The sequence below is a fragment of the Phacochoerus africanus genome, chromosome 1, assembly GCF_016906955.1.
Source record: "Phacochoerus africanus isolate WHEZ1 chromosome 1, ROS_Pafr_v1, whole genome shotgun sequence".
Lineage (NCBI taxonomy): Eukaryota > Metazoa > Chordata > Mammalia > Artiodactyla > Suidae > Phacochoerus > Phacochoerus africanus.
The window spans coordinates 159,123,866-159,143,810 of record NC_062544.1 but is presented as its reverse complement, the minus strand read 5'-3'; the positions used below and the strand labels follow the sequence as shown (position 1 = coordinate 159,143,810).

Sequence of the window (19,945 nt, the reverse complement as noted above, 5' to 3'; positions counted from 1 at the left end):
TATTCTTTTACATTGATCTATATATCTGTTTTTATGCCAGTACCATACTGCTTTAATTACTGTGGCTTTGTAATATAATTTGAAATAAGGGTGTAATGCCTTCAGTTTTGTCTTCTTGCTCAAGATTGCTTTGGCTATTTGGGGTATTTTGTGGTTTCACATGAATTTTAGGATTTTTTTTTCTATTTCTATGAAAAATGACATTAAAATTTTGATAGGTCATTGAATCCACTAATTGTTTTGGGTAATATGGATATTTTAACATTATTCTTCCAATCCATGAGTATAGAGTACCTATTTATTTATGTCTTCTACAATTTATTTCATTGATCTTTTATAGTTTTCAGTGTACAGATCTTTCACCTCCTTGGATGAATTTATTTCCTCAGTATTTATTTATTTTTTGGCTATGCCCACAGCATGTGGAAATTCCCAGGCCAGGGACTGAACCCATGCTGAAATTGCAGCCTGTGCCACAGCTGTGGCAACTCTGGATCCTTAACCCAATGCACCACAAGGGAATGTCCTAGTTATTTTCAATGCTATTGTAAATGGTGTAGTTTTATTAATTTGCTTTTTGGATAGTTTGTTGTTGGTGTAGAGAAATGCATGCTGATTTTTTTTTTGTCTTTTTGCTATTTCTTTGGGCCGCTCCGAGGCATATGGAGGTTCCCAGGCTAGGGGTCTAATCGGAGCTGTAGCCACCGGCCTACGCCAGAGCCACAGCAACGCAGGATCCGAACCGTGTCTGCAACCTACACCACAGCTCACGGCAACGCTGGATCGTTAACCCACTGAGCAAGGGCAGGGACCGAACCCTCAACCTCATGGTTCCTAGTCGGATTCATCAACCACTGCGCCACGACGGGAACTCCCTGAATGCTGATTTTTTTTCCTGCAACTTTATTGAATTTGTTTATCCTAACAGGTTTTGTTTGTTTGTTGAATAAGAATGATGAGAGTGAGTATTCTCTTTAATTTTTTTTTCTTAAAGTATAGTTGATTTATAATGTTCTGTCAGAGAGTGAGCATTCTTGTATCGTTCTTGATCTTGGAGGAAATGTGTTCAGCATTTTGCTGTTGAGTATATTGTTACCTCTGGGCTTGCCATACATGGCTTTTATTATGCTGAGATATAGTTCTTCTATACCCACTTTGATGAGAGTTTTTAATCATAAAAGAATGTTGAATTTTGTCAAATGCTTTTTTTCCCTCTCTCTTTAGGGCTGCACCTGCAGCATGTGGAAGTCCTAGGCTAGGGATTGAATTGGACTGTAGCTGCAGGCTTACTGCACAACCACACTAAAACCAGATCTGAGCTGCATCTGTGACCTATGCCACAGCTTGCAGCAATGCCAGATCCTTAATCCACTGAGTGAGACCAGGGATGGAACTGCATCCTCATGGATACTAGTTGGGTTCTTAACCCACTGAGCCACAATGGGAACTCCTGCCAAATGCTTTTTCTAGATCTATTGAAATGATCATATAATTTTATCCTGTATTTTGTTAATTTAGTGTATTACATGTATTGATTTGTGTATGTTGAACCATTCTTGCATCCTAGGGATGAATCCTACTTGATTATGTTGTTTGATCCTTTCAGCATGCTGTTGGGTTTAATTTGCTTGTATTTTGTTGAGTACTTTTGCATCTATGTTCACTAAGGATATTAGACTATAATTTTTTCTTGAAGTGTCCTTGTATGGCCTTTGACAAGAGTAATACTGGCCTCATAAAATGTGTTTGGAAGTGTTTCTTCCTATTCAATTTTTGGGAAGAATTTGAGAAGAGTTCTAGATTCTATAAAGATATAAATATTTGCTAGGTTCTATACACATATAAAGTCAGGCTGCTTATTTGAGATCTTTTTTTCTTAATGTAAAAGTTTATGATTATAATATTCTTCTTAGAACTGCTTTTGTTGCATCCCAGAAGTTTTGCTCTGTTGTGTTTCCATTTTTGCTTGTCACAAGTTATTTTTTGGTTTCTCTTTTGATTTCTTCTTTGTTTAGGAGTGTGTTGTTTAATACCTGCACAATCGTGAATTGTCCTGTTTCTCTCCTGTTATTGATTTCTAGTTTCATAGCATTATGGTTGGAAAAGATTAACTTGATATGATTTCAAGATTAAAATGGCAAGACTTCTTTTGTGGGCTAATACATGATCTATCTTGGAGAATGCTCCTTGGGCATTTGAAGAGAATGGGTGCTCTGCTACTTGGATGGAATGTTCTGGTATGACTGTTCCACTTGGTCTATAGTGCTGTTCAAGTCCACTGTTTACTTATTGATTTCCTGTCTGAATGAAAAAGTGGTATTGAAATGCCCTACTATTATTTTATTGCTGTCTATTTCTCCCTTCACTTCTGTCAATATTTACTTTCTATATATATTCAGGTGCTCCTATGTTGGGTGAATATATAGTTGTCCTTCAGTATCCATGGGAGATTGGTTCCAGGATCTCTGTTATGCTCAAGTCCCTTATTATTGGTGTATATCCTGTGCACATCCTCCAGTATACTCTATATTGTCTGTTGATACTTATAATACCTAACACAGTGTAAATGCTATATAAATAGTTGCCAGCATGAGGAAAATTCAAGTTTTGGCTTTTGGAACTTTCTAGAATTAAAAAAAAAAATTTTTTTTGTCTTTTTAGGACCACAGCTGTGACATATGGAGGTTCCCAGGCTAGGGGTTTAATTGGTGCTGTAGCTGCCGGCCTACGCCGGAGCCAAGAACCACAGGATCCGAGCTGAGTTGGCGATCTACACCACAGCTCATGGCAACACTGGATCCTTAACCCACTGAGTGAGTCCAGGGATTGAACCCGTGTCCTCATGGATGCTAGTTGGGTTCATTAACCACTGAGTCACGAAGGGAACTCCCCCCCAAAATATTTTCAATTCATGATTGGTTGACTCCTTGGCTGTGGAATGCAAGGATGTGGAACCCATGGATATGGAAAGCTGATTCATATTTGCAGCTGTTATAGCCTCTTGATAAATTGACCCTTTTATCTTTATATAGTAACCCTCTTTGTTTCTTGTAACAGTATCTGACTTAAAATATCTTTTGTCTGATATAAGACAAAACAGACTGTTCTCTTTTGTTTACCATTTGCATGAAATATCTTCTCTCATACCTTCAGTTTCAGCCTGCATGTGCCCTTAAAGCTAACATGAGTCTCTTGTAGGCAGCATATGTTGGATCTTGTTTTTAGAATCCATTCAGCCACTTTTCATCTTTTGGTTGGATAATTTAATCCATTTAAATTTATTCTATTTTATTTTACTTTATTTATTTATTTATTTATTTATTTATTTATTTATTTATTTATTTATTTATTCTTTTTAGGTCCCCACCCACGGCGTATGGAGGTTCCCAGGCTAGAGGTTGAATTGGAGTGTAGCTGCTGGCCTACACCACAGCCACAGCAACATCAAATCTGAGCTGCATCTGTGACCCACACCCCAGCTCATGGCAACACTGGATCCTTAACCCACTGAGTGAGGCCAGGGATTGAACCTGTGTCCTCATGGATGCTAGTCAGATTTATTGACTGCTGAGCCATGATGGGAACTCCAATCCATTTAAAGTAATTACTGATACATAAAGACTAGCTATTGTTATTTTGTTTATTGCTTTCAGATCTTCTGTAGTTGCTTTGTCCCTTTGTCTCTCTTGCTGTTTTCCTTTGTGAGTTTCTGATTTTTTGGTCATGGTATACTTTGGTTCCTTTCTCTTTCTCTTTTGTATATCTGCTACAGATTTTTTCTTTGTATTAGACTTACATAAAACGTCTTATAATCACAGGACTCTGTTTTAAGCCAAAAACTACTTAACTTGGTGTTTATACAAATAGTCTACACTTTAACTTCTCCTCCATGCCTCCTGGTGTCTACGAGTCAGACACCAGGATCTGCAGCTGATGTTGAGATCCGTGTTGCCTCAGGCCACGCTGATTCCCTCAGTTCTGGGTGCTTGATTGCTGACTTTGCCTTGGAGAGACTGTGGGCTGGGAGGGTCTCTCTTGGCACTGAGCTGTGCTGCCTTGGGCCAGGGTTGATGCAGGTAAAGTGAGACCATTCTTTTCTCCCTCTTCAGTGTGTCTTTTCTTGGGTTTTTTGCTTCACTGAGGTGCTAGGACCTCTCAGCTGGATTCCTGGTCTCCCATAAAGGTATTCTCACCTGTGGGTGTTTTAAGATCTGGAACCTCCTAGTCCACCATACTGCTGACATCACTTCTATTTTTTTTAAGTTGAAATCTTTGGCCACCTAGAATTGTTTTTGTTTAAAATATGAAATATGGATCTAAGTTCATATTTTTTTTTTCCAGGAAGTTAACTACTTCTTTGACTACCATTTTTCAATAATCCATCTTTCCCCAGACTAAGATTCCATCCTCCCCATCTTTATCTGAGCTTTCTGTTCTTTTCACTGCTCTGTTTGCCTTCTTGTGAGCCAGCACTTTTTAGTTATCATAGCTTTATACTATACTTTAATATCTAGAGAGATCCAATAATAAATGTTTAATCTCTTTCAGAGAACAGAATGGAAGAGGAAAATGAAGGCCCTGAAGGAAAAGCATATAGCTCAGAAGAAGGAGGTAGGTCTCCCTGGACGGTCTGGGGAAGCCTTGCTTCCCATGACCTCCTCTCATCCATCAGCTCTTCATCCTTCGCTCCCCCCACCTTGAACTGGTTGGCAGATATTTTGTTGCTGATACAGTTCCTGGGCACTGACCCCCTCAGTACATAGAGAGGTCAGCTGCCCTGATAGTAGGTTTCCTGGCCAGAAGCAGAGGCCTGCAGGTCTTCTCTTCTGAACCCAGCACATCCTTTCTCTGTGTTTTTTCTCTGCAGTGCCCCCTTCAGGTGCTCCAAGGAGGACTGGGCTGTAAAACTCAGAATTGCCTGGACTTTTTGCATTGGGACCCTCCTTTGAAACCCCACCCAGGAGAGACCCAAGTGTCTGTGGACCTCAGTGGTAGTTTAGGGGGAGCCTAAATGGAAGGGCTCAGACCCTGAGACCCGTGGACAGAGGGCAGCAGGCCTCTGGGCAGAGAAAACAGCTTCTGTAAAAATGCCTGTGAGGAAGAGGCAGGCTGGGGAGGAAGCCGATTAATAAGAGCCCCAGGTACTACCTACAGAAAGCTCAGAAGGTGAAGGTGCTTAGATTAGAGTCTGGTGCGTGATGGATGCCCCCCATTCCAGGAATTCTCATCCAATGGGTTTATCTTATTTGAAACATTTAAAAATGGGAAATGCATTCAAGTTTGTTCCAAAAGCAGAGGAAATATATTAAGGTACATGGAGTAAAGTCTCACTTCCATTCTGTTTCCACCTGCCTGTCCCCGACACTCACTCCACAAGTGACCACTTTCTTGCTGTCTTATATTCTTCTATACTTTCTTTATGCAAAAATAGTCTCTTTCTCACTGCTCTTGCATCAGAGGTAGCATATAAACACATTTCCTTCACCCTTCGTTTTCACTTAGAAGCATCCATTTGGTGATTTTTGAATGACCTCATCTTACCTGACTGTCCTTCAATGGATGGCACACCTGACAGAGAACCTTTTGCCCTGACCTTAAGGGCCTGCCTTCAATTCTCACTTCTCCTTAGGCACCGCTTGAAAATGTCCTCACATGTGGGAAGGAAGTCAGTCTTGTTAGAAAGCCACCTGCCCAGGTCTGGAAACCCTCTACCTGCTTCAGGTGAAACCCAACCAGCATTTGCCTACAGGTGCAGGCCCTATGGGCACTGGATACCCAAAGGTCCCTTCTGTGCCACCAGCTGCAGGAGCAGGACAAGAAGCTCCAGGAGCGGGACCAGAGGCTCCAGGAACGGAACCAGACACTCCAGGAGCAGAAGCAGACGCTCCTGGAGCAGAATGAGATGCTCCAGGAGCAGAACGAGAGGCTGGAAAAGCAGAACCAGAGGCTCTGGGAGCAGAACAACAAGAGGCTCCAGAAGCAGAGGAAAGCAGCTGCTCAGACCCAGCACCAGATCACTGCCCTCCATGCCCAGCTCCAGGAACAAGCGAGGCGGATCGCCGCCAATGAGGAGATGGTAGGTGTGCCCCTCCTCCTAGCCAGGCCTTGGAGCCCTAAGCCTCTTCCTTGCCAGGATCCCCTTAGATTCTTCTGGACTCATCTAGCCTCATTATTCAGGCCCTTTGAGGAGAGAGAAGAGTCTTCTGACTTGAGGGGCAGAAGGATGCTGAAGAAGTGCCTGTTGTCCTTAGGGGCTATGTTGGGGGTTCAAGGTACCACCAGAGACTGTGTGAGTGCCAGCGCCTGGTTGATACTTTGCTTATTCCTCCATAGAAGCCTCACTGCTGCCCCTCAAAGTAGACATTCCCTTTTCCCCCATCTTCATTTGACAGATGATGAACAGGCTGGAGAAGTTTAGCACCTCCTGTGAGTCCACACAGAACACGCTGTAGATGATAGGGGTGAGATTCAACCCTAGCCAGGCAGGTGGAATGCAAGCGTGTGCTCCTTTCATTATGTTCTCAGACATAATTCCATAACTAATCCCTTTGGTGTTTGTGCCTTTCTGTTCTCACAGCTAATACTTTGCCCTGTCAACATATTTAAGCTGCTCCCCTGCTGCTTTTCTTCTTACTGTTTTCTCCCTAATACAAAACACTTAGCTCTTCACAGTTGTGACCACTTCAGGTCCAGTTTGGAGGTTTCCTCCTTACTGGAGGAACTCAGAACTCTTGTTTGCAGATGTTTCAGTTAGGAACTGGCTGGCTAAACATAGCAGAATAGGTTAACAGGAGTTTATTTTTTATTGTAACACCAAAAGAGGTGACAGTTGATGGCCTTGGTTTAGCTGTGAAAGTATGTCATTGGAAATCCAGACTCTGTTTTTTTAATTACCGTCTTTAGCATGTTGACTTTTGTTCTCATGCTCAACTCGCATAGTTGGAAAATGGCTGCCATAACACCAGCCATCACAACAATATTCAGTGGAATCAGTTGATGAAAAGGCTCTTTACTGAGACTTGTATTTTATTGGTCAAAGCTGTGTTACACAGGCAACTATAGTTGCAAGGAGGGTTAGAAAGGGAATAATTGGTTTTAGTTCCTAGAATAGAGGTAAGCAAAGAAGAATAGTTAGAAATGAACAGTAAGAGTTCCCATTGTGGCTCAGTGGGTTACCAACTAGTATTCATGAAGTTGTGGGTTTCATCTCTGGCCTCGTTCAGTGGATCTGTCATTGCTGTGGCTGTGGTGTAGGCCAGCAGCTGCAGCTCTGATTTGACCCCTTCCATATCCTGCAGATGCTGTCCTAAAAAAGCAAAAAAGCAAAAAAGCAAAAAAAAAAAAAAAAGAGAGAGAGAAGAAGAAAGAAATGGACATTGCATGAGTCATTCATCAGTAGGTAATGAAAAACAACTCAAGCCTAAGTGTCACAGAGCTCAAGGTGAGGGAGCAGTTAAGTTTAGGAATAAACTGGAATTGGAGACATGACTGTGGTAAGAGTTTCTCTCTTCTGTGTCTCTGTTCCTTTCTCTATATCTGCTTCCATTTTTTTCTTTTACTCTGAAGGTCGGCTCTACTCCATGTCTGCCCCACATGGCAACACAAACAAGCAAACAAACAAAGAAAACCAAACCCCAAACCAACTGGCTGCCAAGAGCTCTTGAGTTCACATGTCACCAGTCCAGAGTTCTCTGCCCAAACCTGGACAGTCAGCTGTGGCTGTGGTGTGGGGTCACATTGCCACAAGGGGCTGTCCTGTCTGCAACTATGTGGAAGGAGGAAGAGGCACTCCCTGGAAAAGAGTAACTGTCCACATCGTGCCCTCTTCCTTCCAGGGGCCACTCAGCTCAGATGCCCACATTGTGGGAAGGGAGTATTCCTTGCCCTGGCTTATTTCTACCAGTTGTACCGAGAGTACTGTGTGCCTGTCCCCCCTCTGCTTGCATGGGGCTCCTCCCCTCCAAACCACAGTCCCTCTCTGAAGAGGGGCAATTTGCCTCCCCATCAGGGGAAAATGGAATTTGCTGCCATCTTGGTTGCTTCCAGTCAACTGGTAAACCTTGGGGCCACCCCCTCACATATGCATGGCAGGAAGTATGATGTAGAGTATCCTGAGCTCCCTCCAATTCCTAATGGGTAGTGTTGAAAGACCCACTGTCCTAGCTGTGAGCTAGGGGGATGCACCACTCACAGCAGACTTCCCTGCTGGCTGTAACCTACTCTGTTCCACATCTTTGCAGATCCAGACCATGTCTCTCAAGAAGGTGGAGGGTAAGTCTGTACAGGGTAGTTTGTAACATTCATGGCTGCCATCTTGACCTCTCCTGTCTCTTGTACCCTACCAGACAATTTATAGGATGCGGGTGGTAGTGGCAGCCCATGGGACCTGTCAGGCTTTCTGGCTGGGTGAGGGAGGGTGAGATGTTTGTTTCTCGGACAGACTGGTCTCCAGCCCAGGTTTGTGCTGAAGGCGTTCTGTGCAGCTAGCAGGGTTTCTTGCCTAGCCTACTCTTTCCTGTAGGGGGGGTGGAGACATGGGTTGGTGGCGGGGTAAGGATCTTGGCAGTGATGGATGGAGCAGGCAGAGGTCATGAACAGGCTCGCTTTCACCATGGCTGTGATTCAGTTCCATCCAATTGTACCTAGTTTCCAGCATGTGGCAAGCTGACCCCATATCTCTGAATCTATGTGAATTTGATCTGTTTGGAGTGTACTCACTCCTTGTTTTGGGTGCTCTGACATGCTGGGGTATGCGTGCTTATAAGTGACTGTCTGACAGAGTGCAGGTTCTGGTCTTTAAAAGGTGACAGTAATGTACAGGGAACTGTGTCTGCTTGGAAGAGCTTGCCAGTCCCTTAGGAAACTTGGCCCTTCTGACTCCATGCCACATCCCCTGTCCTATGCCTATAGCTTCCCTTCTGCCTTTTTTTTATGAACCCCCATATCTCCCTCCATCCCCTGCCTCAAGGCTAGTCATTTATTTCCCAGCCTTGCAACCAGTTCAGAGATGTGCTCTTCCTATGGCCTCTTATTTCCTGAGCACTGGGGCTGGGGTATGTGCTGTTAAGAAGAGCTGTGTGCCATGGACTTTGAACCCATGGTCTCAGTATGTTGTCCCTGAGATTGAATGTTGGGCGGGTGTTAATTGTCCTCATTTTCTAGATGAGGAGCCTGAGGCTTAGAGAGGGTCAGGATTTACCATTTGGTGTGCATGTAGTGAGCTGGAATAGGGCTCTGAGCTTTCTGCCTTGAGGGTCCATGGTTGTGATCACTGCTCCATCCTGACTATCTCTGGAAGAGGACCACCTGGGGGGCTTGCTCCTTCTGACTTGCATTCTATTCTGTGCTTTTCTCTTAAGCTGGGGATGGGTTCCAAAGCCCTGGAGCCACTAATCACTCCTTAGAGATCCGCAAGGATCAGAAGACTGAGGACACAGAAGAGGACTCTTCTAAGAAAGGTGGGGCTCCTTTTTCTTCCCTGGGGGCTGCCTCCTTCATTACTTAGTTGTCTCTGCTTAACTGGATCTGACTGGAACATGAAGGAAATATTTCCTAAGCACCTTGTGCATGCCAGGCATACTACACACCGGTACAAATGTGCAATCTGGTTCACCGATGGGGAAATCCAGGCTCAGAGATGGCCAGTGACTTGCCCAGAGTCAGAGCCAGCAGGTGGTGGAGTCAGGATTTGGAACATCTTTGGCATCTGGTGCAAGGCTTATCCCTCATGCCTGTCTTACTACTTCTCCCCTGGTACTATCCAGAGCAGTGGATGTGGCCTTTCTACACTGGCTTAAAATAACCCTTGCCATTTTATTCTGTGTGGCCAGCCTGCTGCAGACAGATCATGCAGGGCCCAGCTAATGTGCAGGAATCTGCCTTAGTATCCTCTGAAGAGTCCTGGGTACCTGCTGCTTTTATTCACCACATTCAGTGACTGACTCAGATTTGCAGAGTTCACAACCAGATGTTTCCAGGGATGCAAAGGAGGAGTGAAAAAAAGAGATGCTCCTGGGAGGGTCAGGGAGGAGGAGCCCCCAGGAAAGGTCAGAGAGCTCACAGCTAGCCTGCCGCTCAGCCTGCCCATCCAGCCAGGCTGTGATGTGACAGTTCCAGAGGAAACCGACAGATGCACCCAGGGAAGTGTTTTATTTGTGTCACCAAAGACTTCATCATGAGGAGTTCCCTAATGGCCTAGTGGTTAAGTATCTGGTGTTGTCACTGCTATGGCAAGGGTTTGACCCCTGGCCTGGGAACTTCTGCATGGCTTGACCAAAAAAAAAAGAAAAAAAAAAGAAACAAGAATTCAGGAATTCCCATTGTGGCTCAGCTGGTTACAAACTTGACTAGTATCCATGAGGATGCAGGTTTGATCCCTGGCCTCACTCAGTGGGTTAAGGATCCAGCGTTGCTGTGGCAGTGGTGTAGGCCAGTGGCTGTAGCTCCAATTCAACCCCTAGCCTGGGAACTTCCATCTGCTGCAAATGCAGCCCTGAAAAGCAAAAAAAAAAAAAAAAAAAAAAAAAGCCTTCACATGGGATATTTTATTTGGTTTTGTAATATAATATTTTTCTTTAACGTTGAGATAGTAATCTATGCTTTGAGCAAAAAAGAAAGAAGGAAAGAAAGAATGCAAAAGGATGTACCATAAGAAGTAGGTTTCCCTCTTGCCAGGCTATCCACTTTCTGCCCAGAGATTCCGCTACTAACGGTTTGTCACATATCTTTCCAGAGATACTTGGTGCAAACACAGGCCAAATGGGAGCACACTCTATGTATTGTTCTGTGGTTATTTATTTTCTTAACTTATTTGAGAAGTCATTTCCTAGCCCTTTATATAGAGCTGCTTCAGTATTTTTTCAGGGTTTTGTAAGTGTTCCATTGGATGAATGAAACAAAGTTTACCCAGCAAGTCCTTTGCTATCTCCATCCCCAGCCTATGCTTTTAACTTTGGGATCTAGTAGCAAAAATGAGAGTTACCGTTAACTTTCTGTAACTTTAGGGGGAGGTATCTGTTGAGTAACCAACACAAGGTTCAAGTGGGGATGAGCCTGATTGTCCAGTCAGGTCACGGAGTTCGAGAAGGGGGCTGACACATGTGAGTCAGGGAGACCCCCCTCCCCATACCAGGGTGCCCCATCCTTTTGCAGGGAGGACCTACACACACCCATCAGACTGTGCTGCACCTCTTCACAAGCTCTCCTACCTCTTCCAGTCCCAGACAAGCAGAAGCAGCATCCCTTTGGACTTGTTAGAAATGCAAATTTCCTTTTTCTTTTTCCTTTTTGGCCACCCCGAGGCATGTGGAGTTTCTGGGCCAGGGTCTGGATCCAAGCCGCAGTTGCAACCTAAGCCACAGCTTCGGCAACACTGGATCCTTAACCCACTGTGCTGAGCTGGGAATAGAACCTGTGTCCCAGTGCTTCCAAGATGCCACTGATCCAGTTGTGCCGCAGCAGGAACTCCAGAAATGCAAATTTTCCAATTCTCTGCCCCATGGCACACAGACTGAACTAGAACTTCCAGGACAGGGCCCCACCGTCTATGTCTGCACCTGCCCTCTAGGGCACGAGGATGCTTGCTCACATTGGAGAACCACTGCCGGTCCAGTGGCTCTCTCCAACTGGTTGCACACTGAGTGTCTTCCAGGCTGCTTGTAACTCTCTGGAAGAGCACACTGGTTCCCCACTCTCTAAATTACAGCATGCAGGGCACAGGTTCCAGGCATCAGTGGTATTTAATGCTCCATAGGTGGCTTTAATGTGCAGCCAAGTTGGAGCTCATGCCCGGTGCAAACTTTATGGAGGAGAATCAGTGCTGGGAAGTTGTTAGAATACAGATTGCTAGGCTCCGCCATTGCTAGAATTTTTTGATTCAGTTGGGTTGGTGTGGGGTCTGAGAATCTGCATTCCTAATAAGTCACAGGCGGTGCCAATGCTGTGATTCACACTTGGAGAACCGCTGCTCTAGAACAGTTGGTTCTCAGGCGTGGCTGTTTGTTAGAAGGTTTGAGAGTTTTATAAATAGATGTTAAGAGCTGAGGCCCACCCTCGGAGATGCTGATGTGCTTGGCTTGGGCTGGGGCCCAGGTGATTCAAATATGCAGCCAGGGTTGAGATTACTACTTGACTGTGAGCTCCTTGAGGATTTTCTTTTGTGTCCTCACTGCTGGGCTGTTGATACTCATATTACTTTTCAGTAAATATTCATTGAGTGAATCAAAAGGCTGGTCCCAGAGTTCCCGTTATAGCTCAGCGGTTAATGAACCCATCAAACCCATGAGGATGTGGGTTTGATCCCTGGCCTTGCTCAGTGGGTTAAGGATCAGGCGTTGCTGTGAGCTGTGGTGTAGGTTGCAGACACGGCTTGGATCCTGCATTGCTGTGGCTGTGGCTGGCGGCTACAGCTCCAATTCAACCCCTAGCCTGGGAACCTCCATATGCCATGGATGTGGGCCTAAAAAGACAAAAAAAAAAAAAAAAAAGGCTGGTTCCAATCCCTAGCCTCATTCAGTAGGTTAAGGATCTGATGTTGTCAGGAGCTGTGGTGTAGGTCACACACGAGGCTTGGATCCTGTGTTGCTGTGGCTATGGCTGTGGCTTACAATGGCTCCAATTTGACCCCTAGCCTGGGAATTTCTATATGCCACTAGTGCAGCCCTAAAAAGACAAAAAAAAAAAAAAAAAAAAAAAAAGAGAAAAGAAGAAAAAAAGACTCAAAAGGCTGGTCCATCTGTTACCACAGTGGCCCCTAGCATTGGACCTGAAGAGTACTTCCAGGAGGCCTTCCCTGACTCATCCTGGACAGCCCCTTTGTAGCAGTCATCATGTTTTATTGTAATTGCTTATTTTGTTACCCTCTGGGTTACATTTCTTACAGTGTGGTCTATGGCTCACCTCCATCATAATCATCTGGGCAAATTAAAATGCAGATTTCAGGACCCTTACCCAGACCTATGGAATTGGACTCTCTGGAGGGTAGGGTCAGGGAATGTGCACTTTAAACCTAGGCAATTCTGCTGAATACAACTGGAGGGAGAACCCCTAATTTAGACAGTAAACTCGAAGCAGGTTGGAAGCTCTCTGTCTGCCGTGTATATGTGTATACGTATAGCATGTGTGTGAGCCACATTATGCTGTAAACCTTGAACTTCTACAGTGCTGTATGTCAATTATATCTCGATAAAACTGGGAGGTGGGGGTGGGAGTGGCTAATGGAACCCAGGGAACAAGCTGCTGTCAGGACTCAAGTTTGAGTCTAGAGCCAGAAAGCTCTGAGTTAACTTGGGACAGGACTGAGCCAGATCATGGAGGTAAAGACCAGCAGGGGCCAGGAACCCTGAAGGTAAGTGGAGGGTCTGCTCCAGTTGTTCCTAGGAGGAGAGCGACCCAGGGATGGACACTCAGGTGGGGTCAGTGGGCACATAGGCCGGAGACCAGGATCCCTGGCTGAGGGAGGGCCAGACAGATATGGTGGAGCTTTGGGAGTGGAGGTTTGGGGCACCCAGGCTGACTTTGGTGGTTGTCTTGTGCTGCAGAGCTGGAAGACCACCTCAGGGCACAGCGGCAGATGCTGGCAGTTCTAAAGCACAACCGCGTCTTGCTGAACCAGTTCCGGTCAGTCTTGGAGGAAGTCCTGGAAGAGAGGCTACAGAGCATGGGGATAAAGAGAGTGAGTTCCAGGGCCTCTGTGGCAGGGCTGTTTCTCACTGTTTAGACACAGGGCATTCTTAAACTAACAAAGGGCCGATTGTGCTTTACATTGTAAGCTTATTCATCTTATTTGTTCCGGAGCAAATAAACCCACACTGCTGGCAGTGTGGTCTCTTCTCTGGTTCCTCCAATGGCTTCCTGATGTGTCACCCTGTCCTCACCGCTCCATGCTCTCCACTCATTGGTTACTTTCTTTTGTGTCTCCATTTCTGACAGTGGGAGTTTAATTGGCTCAATCTGGCTTTTGGGAGATCTCTTGGGTGAAATGTTCATCATCGGTGGCACCACTGGCCATGCCCCCTTAGCAGGTGGCTGTGGGTAGAGTGCGTTCTGTAAGCTCTGGTACAAATTAGTATTTAAACACCACTGTTCCCTCCTGCTCATGTTCCACCAGAATATATGTATTATCATTAAAAGCATCAATTAAATCTATTATTAAAAAAACACATCTGGTTATCAAAGTAGCCAAGCATCACATCATTGAGAATACTATGTGTGTAGAATAAAATAAAAAGCAGACACCTAGGTTTAATTTAACAAGGAGGCTCACTAATCGTTGATTATTTTCAACTATTGCACAATCTAACTTTTGTCCTATGTTCAAACTTGACTAAAAAAATTACTTTCTAGGAGTTCCCACTGTGGTGCATCGGTTTAAGGATCTGGCATTGCTGCAGCTGTGGCATAGGTCACAGCTCTTGCTAGGAGTCTATCCTGGCCTGGGAACTTCCATATACCATGGGTGTGGCCAAAAAAAAAATTCTTTCTTTCTTTTTTTTGGCTTTTTAGGGCCACACCCTCGGCATGTGGAGGTTCCCAGGCTAGGGGTTAAATTAGAACTATACCTGCTGGCCTTTGCCACAGCCACAGCAATGCAGGATCCTTAACTCACTGAGTGAGGCCAGAGAACAAACCTGCCTTGCATCCTCATGGATGCTAGTCAGATTCTTTAACTGCTGAGCCATGACGGGAACTCCAAAAGTTGCTGTCTAATCTAGAATGATTCCTCATGGGCTCTGAGTGGATATCAAAGGCCCAGGCAACTTCCAATGGGTCTTAGAAAGGTGCCTGTCTTTTTTTTTTTTTTTTTTTGGCCTCTGGTGTTTTCAAACATCCTTAGCCAGTGCCTGGGGTACAAAAAGAAGTAAGCTGTGGTCTCCCACCGCAGGATTCAGTTGGGTGGTGGGAAGTCACGTCATTTCTAAGCCTGTGCATGTGATGTCGATGGAATTGTAGATTGCCCCTTTGCACCATCCTGCTGTGGGTGCTTTGCTAGGGCTCCTAAGCCCTAGACCACCACACTTTCAGCAACCTGCTCGCCTTGCTCTGATGCTCAGCTCATCCTGTGTCACAGGAGCACCTGTGCTGATCACAGTGACTCCCAGGCCAGTGGCAGGTTTGAGAGGCTTAGGGAGGGAGAGAGGGAGCCTGTCTCCAGAGGGAACATCTGTGTTTTCCAGGATGCAAAAGGAATCTCTGCTCAGACCTTCGGACACCTGGAGCCTCTGGTACGAGCCGGGCGAGAGCAGAAGGCACGGAAGTTTCCTGAATTTCTGAGTCTAAGGAAGAAGTTCATCAAGGTAGTCACCAGGAAAGTGAAGGAGAGACAGAGGAGTGGGTCCGCAGTGTCCCAGCCAGATGGCAAAGCTCCAGGTGAGCTGATGAGAGGGCTGTGACCCAGGTGGGACAGGCTCATTTCCACACTAGAAGGGCATAATCCCTGCCCTCACTGGGGCAGTGCTTAAAAGAGTAGGATGATAGGGTCCTCACAGGTGGCTGAGTCCAAAAGTCCTCTGCTGGGGAAACAGTCCAGGGCCTCCCAACCCTAGAGTATTCCTCCTCGGGGAAGGGGAGGAGAACCAGAGTTGTGCTCATCCCCAAACTGTCCCTGCCCAGATACACTGCTTCCCTCAGCAGCTTAGTTCTGCACTGCTTTTCTTGCTTGGACCACAACTTAAACTTTGCTCCAATAGAGAGCAGCCCATCCTGTTTCTGGCTCTACGAATGAGACATAGAGCAGTGCGCCGGCTGCAGGCTGAGGCAAGGATCAGTCAAATGAACATTTTGCTCTGGAGCAGTGGGAGGGCAAGAGGCTGGGTCAGTTCTGCTGGTGGACAAGTCCTCAGAGGTCAGACTTGTTCCCTGGGCCAGGTCCAGCAGCTGCTTTGTCCCAAGGGATTGTGACAAAGAAAGGCTCTGTGGTCTTTTTTTTTAGGGCTGCAGCTGAGACATGTGGAAATTCCTAGGTAAGGTGTCGAGTTAGAGCTGTACTTGCCAGCCTATACCACAGCCACAGCAATGCCAGATCTGAGCTGAGCTGCATCTGCAACCTACACCACAGCTCATGGCAACGCTGGATCCTTAACCCACTCAATGAGGCCAGGGGTCAAACCAGCGTCCTCATGGATGCTAGTCGGGTTCATTACCACTGAGCCACAATGGGAACTCCTTTTTTTTTTTTTGGCTACACCCTCAGCATGCAGAAAGAAGTTCGCAGGCCAGGGATCGAGACCATGCCACAGCAGACCTGAGCCGCTGCACTGACAACACTGGATCATTAACCCACTGAGCCACCAGGAAACTCTGCCCTGTGGTTCTTGTATAGGATTAAAATATATATGGAAAAAAAATATATATGGAGGACCTTCCAAGGGAGCCAAGGGAATTGTGCTTGGAGGCTAAGGAGCCCCCCCAACCCTAGAGTATTCCTAGATCCTTGTGCAGGGTGATGCCTCAGCTCTTTTTCGTCATGGATGTATGTGGCCAAAGGGAAGTCTCTTCTGTTATCTTGTCATGTTCAGCAGACCCAACCTGAGCATTTTATACATGGGAAATTTTCCAAGTGTGGGCCTCACTTCTCTGGGGGTATGAAGGATGATTTTAATTGGTACATGAATCATATAATTTTAAGATTAAATCTTTATTTTTCTTCATGTATATTGGCAAAATATTACTAACATAGCAATCCTGAGATTTCATGGAAATTGTTACTGGGATAAGTATAAAGTGGGTAAAGTATTTAACAGTGATGTCATTTTATATACAAATGTTAAGTAGAGAGCAGGCCAGTTGGTATGAGACCATGGTATAGATTATGTCAATGATCTGGGTAACTGTTGTATTTGGCTTAAACTTCTGGCCTTAAACACCTCTAAGGAATGGATAGTTTTTAGTCTTGTACAGAAATCTCAGACAAAAAAGGCACTTGTCCTGGTTGCCACCCTGCCTTTCATGCAGCTCCCTGCCTCACATGCTCGTTCATTCTTTTTTTTTTTTTTTTTGGTCTTTTTGCCATTTCTTGGGCCACTCCTGTGGCATATGGAGGTTCCCAGGCTAGGGGTCGAATCGGAGCTGAGCTGCCAGCCTACGCCAGAGCCACAGCAACGTGGGATCCGAGCCGCGTCTGCGACTCACACCACAGCTCATGGCAACGCCGGATCGTTAACCCACTGAGCAAGGCCAGGGATCGAACCCGCAACCTCATGGTTCCTAGTCGGATTCATTAACCACTGCGCCACGACGGGAACTCCATCGTTCATTCTTTATCCATTTAATTCGGTACAGTGTTGACTGAGGTCGATCTGTGTCGGGGTCTGCACCCTCAGCTGGAAACCAGCCAGGACTAGGTGATGTGACAGGGCCCAGCAGAGGTTGGGGGAGCTCAGAGGAGAGGAGAGGGGACGCCCTCCTCCCCACCCAAGGGAAGGTGCATGGAAGCCCCCTCTGAGTCCTGGTTTCCCAGAGAAGACAGATGGTCCCTCACCATCTATCTCCCCTTCCCTGGCCTTGGGTTCTGCCTTCTCCAGGGCCTGTCACTGACCTGAGAGATGAGCGTTATTCTCTCAGCATTTGTTGGGTCTCTCTCCAGCTCTGCACGCACAAGCTCTCTAGGCCCCGTGAGTGCTGTATGAATGCTTACCTGCCATCTCTGCTCACACTGTGCCTCTTTTGTTTGGGGGCAAAGCTGTGGGAAAGGCAGTGGCAAGAGCCCTAAATTTGGGCTCATTGATCACCTGGGTTGCATCTTCCCTTGGAACTGTGGGTCTTGAGCCAGTGTCTGAATCTCCAGGGCTAAATGGATGTCCTTTGTAAAGTGCTTAGCTGGGTCTGTGCACAGCAACTGCTCCTATTGTTATGTTTCCCTCAGCAAGTTCACCCGCCCTACAGTTTACTCTTTCCTAGAAGGCCCACTTCTGTGTAAATGCAGTCTCTGAGAGCAGTGCATTTCAACGTGTTTTTGACTTTGAATTACAGGAAGAGATGGATTTTACATTGTAACTCACTCCACATGTGTAAGAGTTTCATGAAACAGTTCTTACTCCCTGTGATACACTTTTTCCTCTCTTCTCTTTCCATAAAAAGATTGCCAATCCTTCATCACCCCTCTCCCTCTGCTATGATTGGGAAGAGGGAGGGGCTGTGTCTAACTGCCCGCCTGAAGCACTCCAGCCTTGGCCAAGATCCTGGAGAAGGGGCTCTGGAACTTGATGGCCTAGGTTGTCCTGCAGCGACCTCTGGTGGCAGCAGGGCCTTCCTGCAAGGCTGCCTGTAATCCCGCAGCATCGGAGTGGGTGGGGTAGATGTGTGTGTGGGGGGGTCCTTAGCTAGGTCACCTTCTAGGACTGGGTCAGGGGTGAGCTGCAGACATGCTGTGCCCCTGTTCAGACCAGCTGCTTCCTGTGGGTCTCCTGGAATGATGGCATGATCCTGGAACACTAGCTGTTCTTCTGGTCTTTGATGAAACCTAGGGTCTGACCTGCAGCAGGATACCTGGGGTGAGGGAAGTTATTAAACCTGATGTGGTTATTATGGTCCAGCACAGAATGACGTGTCAATTTCCAGCATGTTGGAGCCTCTTTCTGAGCTTGAGGGCCCAGATGGTTGTGCTCTGAAACTTATTCTTTCTGTGTTTCTAGTCAAAAATCCACGGAACCCTCTGGTCATCAAAGAGGCCCACCCAAAGGCCAGGACCCAGCATGTGGCATTGCCATCCAAGCCAGCAGAACCCCCAGTGACAACTCTTCAGAGAGGTGGTAACCCAAGGCCCACCCCTGCTCCACGCTCCAGAGCCCCCAGACCCTCGGGCACACCTGCTTGCCCAGGGCCTGGGCTGAGGTGAGCCTTGGGCTTTGCTCTCTAATGGGGTCTGTGGTGTGGGCCCCCCCTCAGGCAGCCCTGTCCCACCTGCCACCCCCTCAGCAGGCTTCATCAGACAGATGAGGTGCAGAGACAGATGTGAACAGAGGGGGCCTCAATTGGTGTCCAGCCCAGGCTCCCAAGAAGAGACTGAGGTCCTTTGCTCCCAGTCAGGACAAACCTGCCCTCCCCTTTCTCACTCGTCCCCAAGCCCCTGTCACCAGGCTGGAGGGACTGGGTCTTCATCTTCCAATGATGGGCTGGTGTGGCTGCTGCTCTCCAGATGACTCCTGGCTGGCATTCGGGGCTGATGACTACCGGCTAGGAGCAGGGCTGGCTCTGGGCAAACCAAACAAGATTGCAAGTGGTGGAGCATGTGGCTTTTACCGTTTCCTGGCCCGCGCACCCCTCACATCTTCTGCTCTTCAGCAGCACGCCCCCATTCAGTTCTGAAGAGGACCTGGAGAAGGATGCCGTGTCTCATGCATCTCTCCAGCCCACACAAGCTCCTTTGAGGACAGGGGCCTGGCTGGAGGATGACTGGGACTGGTGTGACACTGAGACCTCCAAGGGCAGCGCCCAGCTCTCTGGCAAGGGCTCAGGTGTCGTCTTCCGAAAAGGGGGAGGAGGGTGTTGATCTTCTTTCTCTCTTCCTTATAGCAAACATCTCTTTTTGTGTTTCTTTTATCTTTCTTTTTTTTCATTTCTTTTTTCTTTCTTTCTTTCTTCTTTTTCTTTTCTTTCGTTCTTTCTTTTGTTTATTTGCTGGCTTCAGTAAGGGGAACCGTACTTACACTGCCTTCCTTCTTCCTCTTCCTTCCGTTTATTCTTTATTTCTTCTTCTTTCTTTTGCTTTTTTTCTCTCTTTCTTTTTCTCTCTTTCATTTTTATGCCTGCACCTCTGGCATATGAAAGCTTCTGGGTCAAGGATTGAATGTGAGCCATAGCTGTGACCTACACCACAACTGCAGCCATGCCGAATCTTTTAACCAACTGCACCTGGCCAGGGATTGGACCCGTGCCTCTGTAGTGACCTGAGCTGCTGCAGTTGGTTCCTTAACCCTGTGAGCCACAGTGGGAACTCCTTATAAAACTC

General features: G+C 46.6%; 1 protein-coding gene across 1 annotated transcript in view; it reads left to right on the top strand.

The window, feature by feature from the left end:
* The window catches only part of DZIP1L (DAZ interacting zinc finger protein 1 like), a 37,381-nt gene extending 18,109 nt beyond the window's left edge, over nt 1–19,272 (top strand). The window contains exons 7-14 of the mRNA XM_047783075.1: nt 4,549–4,611; nt 5,750–6,076; nt 8,241–8,271; nt 9,360–9,458; nt 13,539–13,672; nt 15,174–15,366; nt 18,630–18,828; nt 19,133–19,272. Coding sequence (XP_047639031.1) covers nt 4,549–4,611; nt 5,750–6,076; nt 8,241–8,271; nt 9,360–9,458; nt 13,539–13,672; nt 15,174–15,366; nt 18,630–18,828; nt 19,133–19,136 — 1,050 coding nt within the window. The 3' untranslated portion in view covers nt 19,137–19,272. The remainder of the gene's footprint in view (nt 1–4,548; nt 4,612–5,749; nt 6,077–8,240; nt 8,272–9,359; nt 9,459–13,538; nt 13,673–15,173; nt 15,367–18,629; nt 18,829–19,132) is intronic.
* The last annotated feature ends 673 nt before the right edge of the window (nt 19,273–19,945 follow it).